General features: G+C 60.6%; 1 protein-coding gene across 3 annotated transcripts in view; it reads left to right on the plus strand.

The window, feature by feature from the left end:
• The window catches only part of COL16A1 (collagen type XVI alpha 1 chain), an 87892-nt gene that overhangs the window by 56316 nt on the left and 14547 nt on the right, over positions 1-17029 (plus strand). Inside the window, exons 37-53 of one of the 3 annotated variants that reach the window (XM_054012002.1) lie at positions 511-564; positions 2029-2097; positions 2941-2994; positions 5554-5580; positions 6349-6414; positions 6623-6676; positions 6795-6848; positions 8216-8269; positions 8521-8565; positions 8946-9062; positions 9814-9849; positions 10234-10320; positions 10896-10940; positions 11631-11675; positions 14019-14072; positions 14550-14603; positions 16345-16398. In XM_054012002.1, coding sequence (XP_053867977.1) covers positions 511-564; positions 2029-2097; positions 2941-2994; positions 5554-5580; positions 6349-6414; positions 6623-6676; positions 6795-6848; positions 8216-8269; positions 8521-8565; positions 8946-9062; positions 9814-9849; positions 10234-10320; positions 10896-10940; positions 11631-11675; positions 14019-14072; positions 14550-14603; positions 16345-16398 — 969 coding nt within the window. The remainder of the gene's footprint in view (positions 1-510; positions 565-2028; positions 2098-2940; positions 2995-5553; positions 5581-6348; positions 6415-6622; positions 6677-6794; positions 6849-8215; positions 8270-8520; positions 8566-8945; positions 9063-9813; positions 9850-10233; positions 10321-10895; positions 10941-11630; positions 11676-14018; positions 14073-14549; positions 14604-16344; positions 16399-17029) is intronic. The other 2 variants (XM_054012003.1, XM_054012004.1) reach the window with 2 other exon arrangements.

Genomic DNA, 17029 nt, shown 5'->3' on the forward strand with positions numbered 1-17029 from the left:
GCCATTCCAGGAACATGCTGCCCCTCAAGAGGGGAGGGGGCCTGAGGGTCCCATGTGCTGGGCCGAGTCCTGAGCTCTTCCCTCAGCCCCGACTGACATCTGCCTGAGGAAGCTCAAACTCACCCTGCTTGGGCCATTAGCAAGGTTTGAACCAGGCCCCTTCGCATCTAACAGCGTGAGCCTCTCCTGCATGAGGTAAGACCCGAGGCTGGGCCATGTACTAGGTCAACGAGTCTACTACTGCTCCAGCTAACGGGCTCGCCTGAGATGATGCCCTTGGGAACCCATGTCACGTCAAATCCCAGTGGGAGACGGCAGCTGAACTCTTGTCGTCTTTGCAAGTCCCTGTTAGCGGGCAGCAGTAGTAGACTCCTTAACCTATGACCCGGACCAGCCACTAGAGGCAGCCAACGACTCTCCTCCTAAAGCGGGTGGCGTCAGGCGCTCTGGAGCGTGGCTCAAGCAGGGAAAGCGAAGGGAGTTGCTGATTGTTGTCTTTCGCCCCCCCAGGGACACCCTGGACCTCGAGGGCCGGTGGGCGCCGTGGGAGAGAAAGGCACCAAGGTGAGCACCCCCAGCCTGGCACTGAGCCCTCCCCTGGCACCCGTGGGTGACTGCGGGATTTGTTTTGCAGTCTGGCAGTAACAGATCCCCGGCCGGGAGCTGTTGTCTGTTGGGCAAGGTGACGGGGCTCCAGCCAGGGGTTCCCTGCCTGTGAAGCCCATCCTGCCGGCAGCGCTGCCTGACGGTGATCTGGCCCCCAGCCAGCCCCGCTCCGGCTGTTAACCGTGCAGGCTGCAGCCGTTAACACCAATATCCTCCATGCGTGGCTACTGAATGGCGCCGGGCAAAGCCACGGGGCAGGAGGCTCCAGCGGGTGGCAGCGTGGCCAGACACAATGGTGTAGCTGGGGTTTAGCGTGCAGGATAAGCCAGGACTTGCCCGGGGATCCTGCCGGACGGCTGCAGCATTGCTGGAGTCCAGCTCCAGGCCCTGTTGGGAACGGGCCGGGGGAGTTTCGGGGCTGGGGCTGTGTCCGTATTATTTGCCCCCTGCTGCCCCCAGCCGGAAGGCCCTGGTACTGCAACTCTGCTGCGGCCCCATGCCTCCGAGAGGGCTTTTGTGTACACATCGGGGGGAAGGTCACGCTCCCTACCTGGGGTGGCTGGGGACCAGCGGGGGACGTGTGTGCTGGCTACCTCCAGTCCGAGGAGCCGCCGGCGAGGCTGGCCATTGGGATCATGCTGCTCCTGCTTTTCCAGCCTTGCCACGCCCCCTTCCAGCTCTGCCAAGGCTCTGCAGTCCAGCCCTGCTGCACCACCCTGCTGGGCTAGCCCCGGGTCTGCGCAGGACACAGGACATGATGCATCTCACTGGCTAGTGCTGGCCAGTCATCGTTGCCCTGCAGGGCCAGCCGTGCTGCCTGCGGATTCCCCCGGGGTCGTAGGCACTCAGGAACACAATGATCTCAGAGCAAGGGAATGAGGCTCCTTCCCAGCGGGGAGCCCACGTGGCTGCTCTATGGATGGAAGTGGGAGGGCAACGGTGACACAGAAGCAGGGGGACAATCTAACTCCTACTGGGGTGAGAGCATCCGCTGGGGAGCTCCTGGCACGATGCCTCCCCCAGAGCTCTGTGCATGGCACGCTCAGACCCCAGAGCCGGGCACTTGGGATCTGGCCCTGGCGTCCTGCGGCACCGTGGGCCATCTCCGGCCCCGAGGGTTGTTGCTGGCGGCTGTCCAGGCCAGCTTGTGCCTTTATGGCCCCATGCTCTGTTCCAGGAAGGACCAGCTGCGGCGGCTGGGTGCTTCCCCCGCAGTGGAGACTGCCCTGGGAGATGCAGGGAAAGGGCAGGGGGCTGTGTGGCTTAGTGGTCAAAGCCAGGAGACCCCAGGGGGCTGAGCCACACCTTCACTCTGTGGTCTTGAGCCACGGACCCATGAGGACTCCACCCCGTCCCTGTAGTAGGAGCAGATTCCCCCCCCCCCCTGGGGCTGGCCCAGATGTGACTTTTCTTTTCCTGCAGGGATCCCCTGGCCTTAAAGGGGTGGAGGGTCCTCCCGGACCTCCAGGGATGAGCATCACTGGGCCACCGGTAAGTACTTTGTACCTGCCTCAGCGCTGGACCCCGTTAGCTCTGCGGCTTCAGCGATGTTACAGTCGCTTCCTGGGGGTGCAAGGACCTCGCCCTCCTCAGCGTGTTACCCGGAGCAATCGCCCCCTTGCGCACAGCCCTCCGCCTAGCCCCTGCTGCTGGGCTGCCAGCCAGCGAGCCTCAGGTGTCGTGGTGCCTGCGGACCACAGAGTCTGGCTGCTTGGGTGGAGGGTGGGAGAGGAAAGGGAGCAGCCCATCATAATCCTCTCCAGGCTCCTAGCTCAGTGCGGGGCTTAGATCCTCCCGCTGGACAGTGCTACCACCCGAGGCCTCTCGGTGCCGGGCGAGAAGAGACCAGACCTGGCTGTAAGCATTAGAAAGGGGATCCGCTCTCGGGGCTGCTGGACACTGGCAGATGCCGTGGTTGTCCCCGGGGCTCCAGACCAACTGGCCCAGCCTGAGCTGGCTGGTGTCACGGCCCGGGGGCTCCCTAAGTCCTAGCCTGGATGGAAGAGTCACAGCCGGGGCGGCTACTGACCCTACAACAGAGCCCTGGTGCATGCAGTCCGTGCAGTGCCAGTACACAGGCAGGATCGATGCCACTCGTAGTCCTGCACCTGGTTATGGACCCTCAGTGCCTTGTATTAAGGAGCTTCCTTCACCAGAATGCATCTGCTAGTCAGAGCAGGGGCGGGGGAGGCAGGACTCCTGGGTTCTGTTCCCTGATCTGTCGGGCAATACTAGGAAGGTGGCCAAGTTGCTCCGTGCCTCGGTTTCCCCATCTGTAAAGCCGGGGTGGTGCTTCGCCTGCCTCACATCTCTGCTGTTTTGCTCTCCCCCTAGGGCCGCGAAGGGCAGCGGGGAATGCCAGGGGTGCCTGGATCCAACGGGCTGACGGTACGTAAGATGCGGCCCTGCGTCTGCTGGAGGGTGTTCTCGAAACCATCAGGCTAGAATCGGGCTGCTCGATCCCTTGAGACCAGGCAGTGCAGCAGCAACAGCAGACTGTCTGTGCTCCCGCTCCCCCGCTGACAGGCCTCACCCCACGCGGCCTTCCCTGGCGACGCTGCCACATGGCATCCCCCGGGCACCGGTGCTGTCGTGGCGTGACGGTGCCGCCTCGGAACGTCGGGCCTGGTGACGCCGCTAGAGCCACTGGGCCAGCTCCTGGGCCGGCGCGAATGGGCCAGGCTCCGCTGGCCGTGCTGGAGAGGCGCCGATTCACGCCGGCCGAGGATCCGGCCCGTTGGGAAGGGCCGCGTCTTTGACAGTGTTTTGCGCTTTGATGCAGGCGGCCTCCATGTCGGGAGAGGCGGGGGCAAGCTCCTCCCCTCGCCCTGAGGGCTCCCTGTCTCTGATTCGACCCCGGTGACAGAGAAGTGGACGGATACCTTGTTAAACGAGGTAATGGCGTTAGCCCATTCTCTCTCCATGTCACCTCCATCACCTTGGTGTCCATCACCCTCACCCATCACGTCGCCCGCAGCCCACCGGGGCCTTATTTGCTGAAAGAGAAGGATTTTTTGATGGTGGGAGGGATGGGTCCATCCATGTGTTTCCCCGCTGGACCAGCTCTCCTCCCCAGGAACTGGTGCTCTGGCAATCCGGCTCCGGCTACTGGCTCTGTGCCTCAGTTTCCCATCTCTGCAGAGGGGATAACAGGGCTGTTGTGAGGGTAAATATGGTAAAGATGGTGAGGCGCTCAGATGCTGTGCTTCGGGGGGCAGATAAGGACCTAAGCCATATAGAAAGAAGATTGGTCCGGAGAACCTCCCTTCAGCAACACCCCCGCCTCCAGGGAAAGTGACAAAAGAGGGGTCCCCAGGAAAGCTCAACCCCCACACCAGGCATCTCTGGATTTCCCTGGGAACTGATCCAGCATGCCTTGGGGGCTGTGAAAGGGACACTGCCAAAGTATTCTTGTTAGGCTTCCAAAATCTAGATTTAAGTAGAAGGGGAGAAAAATAACCTTTGGATATGAACAGAAATGTTCATTCGTTTGGTGAAACCAGGTATTTTCCCTCTTGTTTTACCCCTCCTCCCCCGCGGGGCTGGAATCCCCCCCAGAGCAGAACCAGGAAGGGAAACTGACCAGGAGAAAGTGAGGCAGAATGCCCTATCTTTGCTGCTTGGGATTAGCCCATTGAGGGGGCAGGGGACACGGGTCTGGGAGGCAGGGGGACCGGGGTTCTGTTCTCCACTTCTCCACGGGAACCTTTCCATTGATGTCCATGAGCTTCGGCTCAGGCCTAGGGTATGTGATCGTTGCCTCCCTGCCTATAGGATGGGGATGATACTAGTACGTTACTGTCCCTTGTAAAGCGGGTTGAGATACTTGGCTGGCAGGTGCCCTAGACAGGTTGAAGCCCAGAAGGAGACAAGCTGGAAGTAGCGATGAGGGGGTATGAGGGTTAGAGACTTTCCCTCTGAGTCCTCTCCGGCGTGGGTAGTAATAGAGGTGGAATTTTCCGGAGATGATTCCTGTCTTGGCTGTGGTCCTTTCAGCTATTGAAGTCCAACAGCTGTTACGCTCATTCCCTCCAGCTGTCCGGGTTCTGCTCCGAGCTGGGGGAGCTATCTATTGGGAGTAATCTAGGAGATGAATGGAGCCCTTTCTCCGGCCCGCAAGCAGAGCTGGACTGGAACAAAGGCTATTCCCAGTTGTTAAAGAAACAACAAGGAGTCCGATGGCACCTTAAAGACTAACAGATTTATTTGGGCATAAGCTTTCATGGGTAAAACATCCACTTCAGATGTATTCCCAGTCGTTGGTTCCTTTGTCACTGGCTCATGCCCAGGGGCGGCTCTAGCTTTTTTGCCGCACAAGCATGGCAGGCAGGCTGCCTTCGGTGGCGTGCCTGCAGGAGGTCCCCGGTCCCGCGGCTTCGGCGTACCCGCTGCCGAATTGCCGCCAAATCCGCAGGACCAGTGGACCTCCCGCAGGCACGCCGCCGAAGGCAGCCTGCCTGCCGCCCTCGCAGGGACCGGCAGGGTGCCCCCCGCAGTTTGCCGCCCCAGGCACGCGCTTGCTGCTCTGGTGCCTGGAGCCGCCACTGCTCATGCCACCTGTTCACGGCAGGTTAGTGCTGGTGTGTGAATGGTCGCCTAAGCCACATGGTATTGTTTCTGATTGGAGGACTGGACGTTTTGGAACAGGAGACAGGCCAAAAGCAGATGCTTTTGTAAATTTGGGTATTTGTGCGAAGAGCAGGCGTTCCCCAGCCGCTCATACCAACGCAGACTTGTTTGCACGATGGTTGGTGAACAGTGGATGTAGGGGCACGAGCATGGCAGAAGTGAAGAGCTGTTCCCAGGCTGAATGGGTGTATGCAGACCCTGCCCAGCACGTCTCCAGTTCTGGTTCCGGGACCCAGACAGAACCTGTGACACGATCTCTTGCTCTTGACCCATTTGACGTTGGCCTCTAACACGTTTCTCTCGGCTTCTTCCCTGCAGGGAGAAAAGGGGGCGCGGGGTGAGAAGGTGAGCTGGTTTCCTCTCCATCCCTGATTGCTGTCTGGGCCCCGTCACCTCCCTTGTGGCTGAGCCTGTGCCCACAGCCCGTGGCAGAGGCTGCAGCCGATTGGCACCCGCGTCCCCGCCTGCAGCGTCCACTCGCTGCTGGGCGCTTGGTCTTGCAGCTAAGCCACGGATGAGGGGTTCCTCCTGCCCCCGGCACTCTTCCCCTTGCTCTTCGGGGTAGGGATGTCCCCTCCCTGCCATGCCGACTATGCAGAGACCAAGCAGTAAGGTGTCACTGTGTGCCCACAGCCCAGTCCCTTGTGACTCAACCGGGGGGCTCCCAGCTCTGACTGCCCTGCCCCCCGCTGGCCCCCAGCAAGGGGTCTCCCAGCTCTGACCGCCCTGCCCCCCGCTGGCCCTCAGCCAGGGGGCTCCCAGCTCTGACCGCCCTGCCCCCCGCTGCCCCCAGCCAGGGGGCTCCCAGCTCTGACCGCCCTGCCCCCCGCTGGCCCCCAGCCAGGGGGCTCCCAGCTCTGACCGCCCTGCCCCCCGCTGGCCCTCAGCCAGGGGGCTCTCAGCTCTGACCGCCCTGCCCCCCGCTGCCCCCAGCCAGGGGGCTCCCAGCTCTGACCGCCCTGCCCCCCGCTGGCCCCCAGCCAGGGGGCTCCCAGCTCTGACCGCCCTGCTCCCTGCTGGCCCCCAGCCAGGGGGCTCCCAGCTCTGACCGCCCTGCTCCCCGCTGGCCCCCAGCCAGGGGGCTCCCAGTTCTGATTGTTCTTGTGTTTTCAGGGAGACCCCGGCGAATGCACCTGCCAGCCTGGCCCCCGCGTGGACCCCAACTACTCGGGGATGCCGGTAAGCCCTGAGTCTGCCTATTCCTGGCCTCCTTCTCCAGCTGGGTGATGGTCTAGGGCAGGCCACATGTCCCCACATCCTGCGCTGCCCTTCCCCGCCGCCCAGCTGCTTTCCTGCCTCGGTGGCTGGGCAGGTGGAGCTGTGACACCTGCGCCCTGGGCTCTGCTTCGCCTTCGCTAAACGCTCTCCCCTTCTCTTGGACTCGCAGGGAGCCCCAGGACTGTGGATCGGGACGTCCTGGCAGCCTCAGCCTGGCCCGCAGGTGTGTGCGCTTTCCTCTCTGTCCGCGCGGCAGCCTGGGTCCGCCTGCGCCCACTCCCAGCCACTCCCCCAGCACTGTCCTAACGGCCCCTCTCTCTGTTTGTTTTGGGATGTTGCAGGGTCCCCCAGGTGTCCCAGGACCGCCAGGCCCCCCAGGAGCTCCGGGGAGACAGGTGAGTGAGGGAGACGGGAGTGGGGTGGGCTCTCTATTGCAGGACACGGCTGGGAGCAAGTTGAGGCCCCGATCCTGCTCCCTTGGGGGCCGATGGTGAAGCTTGAGTTGCCTGCGGCGGGAGCAGGCCTGGCCGTGTGTGCATGATCTCGTCACCCCCAGACTCTCGGGGAGCCCAGCTGCTCTGATCAGGGCATGAGCAGCCAGCAGGGCGTCCCGTAACCCTGCCGCCAGCCCCTTTGGGCTATTCCTAACCCCCTCGTCTCTCTCCGGGACCCCTGCCTTGGCGGGCGCCAGGGAACACTAACGGCCCCCTCCCCACACCGAGGCTTGTTAGCCAATCTGGCCGAGCGCTCTCCAGCTAGAGCTGCTCGCCGCGCCTTTACAGGACGTTTCATTGTCAGTGGTTAAAAGTAATGCCCGTGTGCGGGGCCGATGGCTGGCCTGCCCGGCTGAGCCAACCCAGAGAGGCCCAAGGTAACCTTCACCCAACTCAGAGGAGAGCTGAGTCCCTGTAACCATCTGGCGACTGGTATTTCACAGCCTCCCAGCCTAAGGGAGACCTGGCCGTCTTCAGCGTGAGAGACTATTCCCTGTCCCTTGGACTGGTGCTGCGATCGACGCGGGATCCCCAGCCGTTCACGTAGCACCGTTGTCTTGCCTAAACGTCTGTGTCGGTGCTACCGGCATGAGTCCAGCTCAGGGAACAGCATCTTAGTGCAGTTCTGCGGCCTAGCCAGCGGGGGGGGGAAGCACCAAACAATTCTGTAGGTCCCACCAAAAAAGAGTATTATTTATTGCCCGTGAAATGGTACATTTAAAAACCGACCCCAGTGCCGCAGCTTTCAGTCCCTACTCAGGCACCAATCCCACTACAGTCAGTGAGGGTTTTGCCTCAGCGGGGCCCTGAGGCTTCAGTGATGGGCACTTTAGAACTGTCTGTAATAATAATAAAACCCTTTTGCCCCAGAATTGTTAGTTCCTGAAAAACTCCCCCCCTCCGCAGTGAGTCTAGAGCCCTGGGCGGGGACTTAGGAGACCTGGGTTCTATTCCCAGCCCTGCTGCTGGGCCACATCACTTTCTCTTTTCTGTGCCTCAGTTTCCCCATCTGTAAAAACAAGGCGAATGACACCACCCTTCCTTGGTAAAGCTCTTTGAGATCTACAGATGCAAAGAGCTGAGTGTTAGTGGTATCGGATCAGAGCACCTTTAAGGCAGAACCAAGTTTGGGCCCCAGAACCTTACAAGAGCAGCGCTAGGTGGAGGGGAAAGAAGAGAGAGAATGCGAGCGTGGGAGAAGGCAGCAGGGTGTCAGGAGAAGGCTGTGCAGAAGGATTTGAATATTCAAGCTCTCTCCTTGGCTTTAGGGCATCCCAGGACACAATGGTTTGCCAGGACTGCCTGGGCCAGCAGGAGATGTGGTAGGTATAGGAGCTGATGTGTCCGTGTCTCCGTCTGCCCCAGGTGTGTGCTTAGCGCTCTTCCGCCGGTAGCTCTTGCCGAGTTATTTCCCAAGCGCCTAAGTCCTCCCAGGCAAAGCACATGTTAACGTACAGCCTGTTACCCATCATGCTTTTCACTGCTTTGGCGGTCGCCCTGAGCAAGATGAGCCTCCGGCGATAAGGACCGTTTTCCAGGGGGCTGCCCTCTCTTTCTGTGTGTGTCTTTGCAGGGGCCGCTCTCTGTCGTAGCTGAGAGGAACATCGAGGTGCTCAAGGTAAGCGCGCCAAGGAGCAGAGGCAGCTGTGGCCGCAGGGGCTAGGCAGCAGGTTACCCTCCTGTAGCATCTGGCGCTGGGCCCTGTCAGAGCCCGAGGGAGCCTGCTCTGATCCAGGGACTGCATCCGCTCAGTAGGAGGCTGTTGTAGTCACCTGGGCTGGCCACTAGAGGGAGACACAATCCCATCTTCATAAGCTGCCTGGGGCGGGGCTGTTGTATCCCTCTGCCTGTGCAGCGCCTAGCAGCGTGGGGACCCGATCTCCGGCTGGGCCCTGTTGGCCCCATTGTGGTGCAAACAATGACAATGCACTGAGCCAGCGTGTCCCAGCTGGGCAGATCCCACCTCGTGTAATCCCTGCTCTCCCCCTCTCTCGCTAGAACATCTGCGGGGATTGTGCCCAGGTGCAGACTGGCTCCCACACGCCCAGCGGAGTCAAAGGGGAGAAGGGCGAGCAGGGCATGCCCGGTGCCCCCGGCATAGACAACTGCGCACGGGTGAGTACCCAACCACCACCTCCTGCGGCGGGTACTTGGCAATTAGCCACCGTCCGGGGGGACTCAAACCCAGGGGAAGCTCCACGCCCCCATGGCAGCACTGTCCCGGAGTGCATTACACCCCTGAGCACTCTCACATCCACTGGCACAACGGCCCCACCCCGTGGACGCACAGCTCCGCACGCCCAGCGGCACGGCCCCACGCACACGTGTGCACACGCATCTCCTGTCCACAGCAGCACGTTGTTCTTAAGCTCCCCCTTGCACAGATAAACACCTGCCCAATGCAGGGACATGCCTAGGTGCATAGTCCCCACCTGCACCCAGTCCCTCCTCGCCTACGCCCGGCCTTGTGCAGCTCCTGGTTCATGCCCCTTGCACACCCCGTTCTCCCTGGTACTGCCCATTGTGCCACCAGTGCAACATGGGCACGAAAGCCAAACAGTGCTCGCCGATGCCGACCCTTGGTTCGCTTGGCACTAGATCGCTGGGGGCACAAAGTCTCTGAAGGAATGGGAGTGTTGGGGGAGGGGGTTACCCTGCATGGTGGGAACTGGGTCTGTGCTGTATGGGCCCAATCCTCCAAGGTTGGGCAGGGCCCCCCTTCTAGGTGATCAGAAGATGCCGATCCCTTTTCTCCATGCCTCCACCGGGGACACTGCCAGCCCCACAGCGCTGCTTCCCCAGGCAAGGCGGGAACGTGGAGCAAACCCCAGCAGGAATAAACTCTCTGCGTCTCTTCCTCTTTCAGTGCTTCGCTCAGTTCCCGAGAGCGGAGGAGCCCCGGGTGAGTAGAGCCCCGCGAACTCGGAGCTGCTCATGGGACAGGTGAGGGGGCCTGGGGAGGAGGCTCTGCTCTGCTCCCCGGTGACCCGAAAACCCTGCTGGATGACAGGGCGTTGGGACTGGCAGGGGCGCAGCATGGGGGACTCGCCTGCCCAGAGCACATGAAGGGCAGCCACGGTCCTCGGACAGCGGTTTCCCGAGCATGGCGGGGCTCCGGGGCACTTTTACAGCCCGCTGGGGCAGACAGGGTTTTCCAGGGGCCAACCTCCACTCGGCCAGGAACACGTTGGCTTGGTTCAGCTGGGCGGCTTGCTGAGTTTCATGGCCTGGGAAGGGGGGATTGATCAGATACGTCTCCTAAAATGGGTCTTGTCTTCCCGCCCAGGGTGACCAAGCGGAAAGCGACGGTGACTGTGTTGGAGGGCCTGGGCTGCCGGGGATGCCGGGCTTACCTGGAGAGAGGGGGGAACAGGTACGTCCAGCATTTGGGCCAGCTCCACCGGATGGCGGGTTTCCGACTCCCCGGCTTTGGCCCCCTGAGAGCTGCGGTTCATGGGTGACATTTCTAGCGATTGATTGAGATTTCCATCCCCACGGCATGGTCCTGAGGTACCCTCCCCCACCAGCATCACTGCATCCCCCCAGGGAGAGCCTGGGGCACAGGGCAAGTCTTGCAGCATGGCCTGAAAACCCCAGCCCACTGACCTCCAGGTCCCGGAGGTGAACTCTGCTGCTCTGGATCAGTGGGAACCGGCTCCGTTCAGTCTCCCTCTTTGCTCTGTTCTGTATTTCCTGTCTCGTGTGACGGCCGTCGCTGGGGTCTCCACCCGACGGGAATTGAACTGGGGAAGCTCCTGACTTACAAGCGTGAGCTGGCGGCTGTAGCAGACTCACAATCTCTGTGGCTCAGGCACAGAGGGGAGCTGTAATACATGCTCCTCACTGGGCTACGTCTTGACCTCACACACCCATTGCAATGGCCAGGTGTGATGCTCTGCTTTACGGCTCCTGTCTCAAGCATCTAACTCTGGGCCGGTCTCTTTGCAGGGCCCACCAGGGATGAGAGGATCTCCAGGGCCCCCTGGACCGACTGTAAGTAACCCTTGTAGAGAGCATACTCTGTAGACTTGGGGTTCTCCTGCTCTTTGTATGTAGGGCAGGGTGCTGCCCCTTCCTGGCCCCGTCCTGCTCTGTATGGGACAGCTGTGCGCTGAACAGGCTGTGAGCACTCTTCAGAGACGAGTTATCTGTCGCTCCCTCAGAGTTGCCATCACCTGTGTTGGGGTGGTGAGCCCTGGGATGACAGATCGCTGTGCGATGGGGACTCACTACTGCTCTACGGCCCCTCTGAAAATCCCAGGCTGAAATCCTGACCCCACTGACTTTAGCAAGCCTGGATTTCCCCCCCCCCCCCCCCGAGAGCCTGGGCTGGGAATGGCTGAGCGTGGCAGAGTAGCCATGCGTTCTGCCAACCCAGCAGCGAATCCCAGGCCAGCCCTAAGGCCACGGTGAGGGGTGGAGGGGCGTAAGCGCTTCTGGACAGAGCTGCCTTCTCTAGATGGGGGCGAAGGTGTCATTGATGGTGAAGGATGGGTGAGTCTGCAGAGCTGTTCCGGAGACCAGAAGAGGAGAGATCCCGCTCGGAACAAGAGTCTGAAACAAGCCGGTGTCGGAAAACCCAGCCCCTTGGCTTCCCTGCCCCATCCCACCAGCCCCAGGCCCAGCCCCGTCAGCCTCCTGAATGTGATTTCCAAGGTGTGATCTCACTGTTTCTTCCCTTAGGGCCCTCCAGGTTTTCCTGGAACGCCTGGCGCACCCGGATTGCCTGTAAGAATCCAGCACTGCACGTGCTCTGTGCGGTCCTTTGTCGCTGACGCTTGTTTGGCTTTGTCCCCCTCCATTCCTCTCCTCTGGGCTCTGCGCCTGATCACCCAGCCAGGCCCCACGCACACCGGTTCCCCGAGCTAGAGACTTCTCCAGGCCCCAGGAGGAAGAGCCTCACTCTGGTTAATCTCCTGCCCTCTCCCCTCTGCATCCCTCCTGTCTTCATCTCTCCTTTCCTTGCCACTCATCTCCCTCTCAGTGGTGATTCTCCTCCCATTTACATGGGAGTAAATCAGGAGTCACTCCGCTGAACTCAGTGGGGGCAGCTTCTCAGCCAGTGTAAATCTGGCCTTGTGACTAAAGCAACTGGCTTGGGATTTGGGAGCCCTGCGTTCATTTCCTGGCTCTGCCCCAGACCCCCTGGGTGACCTTGGAATCTCTCTGGGCCTCAGTTCCCCATCTGTAAAATGGACGTGATTCTTCCTTTCTCCTCCCCTTTGGCTGCTTCGATTGTGAGCTCCTTGGGGCTGGGACTGTCTCTTGCTGTGTGTCTGTGCAGCACCCGGCACAATGGGGCCTTTGATCTCTGCTGGGGCTTGGAGCTGCTTCTGCAATCCACATGAAAACCTGGTGTCACTCCAACGGAGCTGCTCTGACCCAGGGCCGGTGCGCGGCAAGCCAGGGTGTGAATGTGGCTGGCTGGAGCCTGCTGCCACACACTAGACGTTCTGGTCCAGGGCCCCATTGTGCTAAAATCAGACTCAGTCAAGAAAAAAAGTGAATCGATTCCACTTTTTTCCCCCTTTCTCTTCATTCTCTCTCTCGTCTCCTCTTCCTCCCGCCTCAGCGCCCAGCTGAGCGCCCAGGATCTCTCTCAGCAAAGCCCCAATCCACTCCCCAAACCCCGGCTGAGTCTCACTTGCCAGGCCTGGGAGATGGGGCCTAGATTGTGGTTTTTCTCACAGGACTCATCCCGCCCCCGTCATTCATGTCCTAATCTCATATCTGGCATCTTCCACTAATGTCACAGTAACCCCACGGTCTGTCTGTGTGATTGCTACGCAGTGTTCACGTCCTCACCGGTGTGTCCTATGAAACAGCATCACTTTCCACCACGTAGGCGCCATGTAACCGAAACTAACCCCCATCCTAGTCGCTCCTTGTTGCTATGCCGATCCCCGCCCAGGTTCACGTGGAAACTGTAGGGACCAGGGGCGGGGCCTCCTTAGCCCCTCCCACTCTGTAGCTTCACCTGTCAGTCATGCCTTGGAACACCCAGTGAGAACTCATGTGCGTTTCTCGTCTGTTTCCCGCGCGCTGGGGGTGGCGCGTCCCGTCCTGTGGGCACGCTTGTGTGCTTCACTTGGGGACGCGGCGGGAGGGGAAAGGCGACTGGGAGCCCTTGGGTGGGAACGAGGTCCCAGGGAGCGGGCAGCTGTAGCTTCTGCTCATGGGCTACAGGCAGCGATGAGCCATCTGTGGGGTAAGACTTTCCCTGCCCAGATTAGTGCCCCCTGCTAGCCCCATGTCCCCACCTACTGAAGGGATCTGCAGCACCCGTCCATCATGGTCCAAAGAACCCGCTTCAGAAAGCAGGGCTGCCGAGGATCTGCCTTCTAACGCGTCGGCCAGTCGGCGCCGGCCTGTGCTTGGGAGGTCATGTCTGGGAGGAGCATTTGGAGTGAGGGGGCAGGGGGAGGGGGAGGTTCAGGAATATCAGCATCCAAGACGGTTGCCTCTGTTCCTTTGGAGATGGGCCAGGTAAGCCCCTGTCTCCCAGCCAGGGTGTGTTACCCATCCATGTGTGTGGACGTCCCTAGGGCCAGGTCCCCAGTTGCTGCAAATCGACAGGGTTCTACTGAAGGCGACGGAGCTGGGCTGATCCCCCCCCCCCGGCTGGGGATCCGACCCATTGAGCCCCCCGGGACGAGATACCTGCTGAGGTGCAGGGCGGGGCTCATCTTCAACCCGGCTTTCTCTAGGCTCCTCCGGCCTTTGTGCCGTCAGACAAATGCAGGCACGGCCCCTTGGCCTATGAAGTGCCGGAGCCAGCTAGCGGGGTGGCAGTATTCCCTGGCTCCCTGGAGGAGGGGCCGGCTCTGGAAAAGCCAGCCCTGCGGCTAGGTGGCAGGACAAGTTTTCACAGTGCCGATAGCCCTTAGAGCCTCCAGTGGCAATGGAGGGAGTGTGAACTGAAACGCCCGGCTCTGGGAGTGGGAGCTGTGTTTGTGTCTGGCGTGGCGCCATCCCACTGTCTTCGGCCCTGCCGTGCTGCGTGCAGCTGGTCGTGCCACTGGGGCTCAGGGTGGAAATGCCCTGGCAGAACCTCATGTTTTCTCTCCAAAGGGTCTCCAGGGCGAGCGCGGACCACCTGGGCTCACCGGCGCGAAAGGGGAACTGGTGAGTGATAGACCTGGCTGCAGACTCCCTGAGCGCCAGTGGGTTTTGCTGCCCCATGGGGGAGAGGGGCTAGCAGGATGCCGGTTTCCTGCTGGAGAAGCCCCCCGGTCACTGTATGAGGGGGAGACGACACCTTGGTTCAGAGGGGCTGCGACATGGACAGAGCTGGAAGCTGAGGTCCTGCAGCCGCAGGTTCTGGGCATACTGCTGCCAGGCTGACCAATGATCCCAGCTCTGCCCCAGAGGGACCTGCCTTGGCTGGCTGTCCCCGGCTTGGTGGCAGCAGGGGCCAGGCACATTTACTTGCCAGACCAACCCATTAGCGGGTGATTTACATCCGTGCACCCCAGGCTGGCCCCGCAGAAAGAGGTGCCGGTGCGTAGCACGGGGTGCAGGAGCCCAGCAGCTGGGAGAAGCCATCAGCACAGGTGCTTAAACCTTGAGCCTGCCATGTCTGATCCCCAATGTTCTCTTCAGGGCCCTCCCGGTCAACCCGGATACCCTGGTGCAATGGGCCCCCCCGGGCTGCACGTGAGTACTGGTGCATTTCGATGGAATATTTGGGACCTGGGGTTAAACACGGCGCGGGGGTTGGTACACAGAGTCCTCAGCCTGCCAGCACCTTGCCTTAAGGATACAGCAAAGGAGGAAGGCGAGTTACTTGTTCCCTTTAGCTGGAGCGAGTGTTTAGAAGACCCCCCCCTCCTGTCTCTCAGATAGCATCAGAGCTATGAACTCTGTTCTGGGGGGAAGAGAAGCTGGAGCACTTGGCCTTGCTGCTGCTATTAAAGCCGGAGCCCGTTTCCTAGACGACAAAACAGAACACACACACGAGGGGAGAGAGAAAAGCACCGATAGAAAATCCAGCTTACGGCCCCGGTGTTGACTCTCGCTTGCAACCTCCCTGCTAGCAATCACAGGCACGTGGCACGGTCTATCAGCCACGCCGAGCCCTGGCGAGCGTGTCCCAGCATCGGGCTGTCTAGGGCATTGCTTTGAGCTGCCTCTTCCTGGTTGCAGGCTTACAGCAGTGTTGCAAAATGTACAGTCTTGGCCAGCTAAGCCAGACACTGATTAGACAGAAGGCAAGAGGAGAGGGATAGGAAAGAGAAGGCGGGATTTAGGTGGGGAAGGCAAAGGACACCTGGGTGGTGGGGGACTTAGCACAGGTCTACGCTACAGAATGACTTCGGTCGCTCAGGGTGTGAATAATCCGAACCCCCGAGCAACATAGTTCTCCCGACCCGATCGCTGGTGCAGACAGACCTATGTCGGTGGGAGGGCATCTCTCGTCAGCTGGGAGCATCTTCAGAAACACTGCATTGGCACAACTTTGCTGATGCAAGTTTCCACTGTAGATAAGCCCAAAGTCTCACACCCCCGGCTGGGTCTCTCTCAGCCCAGTCTGGTCAGGACATCTCTCAGGATTGGAGTGAAAAAGGTCCAGGGTTCCAGGAGAGAGTTGGGGGGGGGCAGCTGTGATGGTAATGCTTGCTCCCAGATCCAATTTTTCTTCCCAAAATCTCTCTTTAAGGACCCAGGAGAGGGGGCTGGACTAGCCTGTCTCCTTGTTATTTTGTCCAGCAGTTAGACCTCACTTTTGACACCAATTATAGTCCATTGATTTCCGGCCCCACGCTCGTCTTGTTTACCAGGCATGATTCTAACACAGCCCTTGAGTTCTCTTTGTTCGGACCAGTTCAGTCTGTCTCGCTGTTGCACCTTTTTCCTATCAGCATTTGTTGTTATCGGGGATTGTGACATTTGATGCACTTTCACTGGCTTCCTCCAGCTGAGCTCACCAACAGGGTAAATTCATAGGCCCAACGATCCCAACAGTGCTGAGAGTGGGGGGGCCTGGGCGGTACATGCTGCTGGGAGTGGAGACCCCTGGCAGAGTGGTGAGACAGCTGAGCGGGGCCTGCCAGGACAAGCCGGGCTGCCGTGTTGGGAAGGAGGGTACGATCAAGCAGTGCAGAGGGGAGGGACTCCGCTGTGCTGATCTGGAGGGTGAGCCTGGGGGTCACGGGCCCTGGGGGTCACTAGAACTTGCCACACCCCTGCCAAGAAAGAGGCACTGGTGAGGTGCAGATTAGCAGAGGAAGGTCCCACAGGCCCACACGTTAGCCACCACCAAGATGGTTCCCCTCTCCCACCATCAGCTACCTCCCCACCAGTTACCAGCCCCCACCCCCTGCCGAGCTCAGTGGGTTTCCCCTGCCCCTGCAGCTGCTGTGCAAAGCTCATCTCATTCCCCCACCTTCTTACCCAGGGCATCAAAGGAGAACGAGGCTACTTGGGACCCCCCGGAGAGAAAGGGGAATCGGTGAGTGCCACGGACCTGACCCTGTGCCAGCTCGATGCCTCTGGGCCATTTGCCGCTCGGCATTCGATGGGGGTGAAGGGAATCCATCCCCCAAGCTAGGAGAGGAGCCTGGTGGCTGGGCTTGGGGGTGCTGCTGGGTTGTATTTGCTTCCATGGGGCATCTAACCCCACCACCACAAGGCTACGTCTGAGAACATGCAGCAGGGAGACTGGGCAGATGCAGCCTCTTGGGTTGGGGTGGGTGGGCAGCCTGCAGCCCAAGACACAATGGGCGATGTGGCCCTGTCGAGCCACAGGCCTGCACTACGTACGTTCATCGCTCACCTCCAGCAAATACCTCCCAGGATGTGTCCTCGGCTTTCCCTGGGGGAAGCAAGCAGTGGCAGGGGGTGGGAGCACTGGGGCATCTGGGTGCTACCCCGAGAGAAACAATCCAGGTTAATGGCGCCGACGCCACATCTCACCAGGCAGCCTCATGGCTGCACCTGCAGGAGCTCACGGGATTCAGGGTCACTGAGAACCGCCGAAGGGGCCAGAGCTGAGCTGAGCCACCCCCCAGGCCCTCCGCTAAACCCAGGGCTGCAGCCAGCAGGCTCGCCCGTGATGCGGTAAGTATCCCTCCCTCCCCGGG

Source organism: Malaclemys terrapin, chromosome 22, assembly GCF_027887155.1.
Source record: "Malaclemys terrapin pileata isolate rMalTer1 chromosome 22, rMalTer1.hap1, whole genome shotgun sequence".
Classification (NCBI taxonomy): domain Eukaryota; kingdom Metazoa; phylum Chordata; order Testudines; family Emydidae; genus Malaclemys; species Malaclemys terrapin.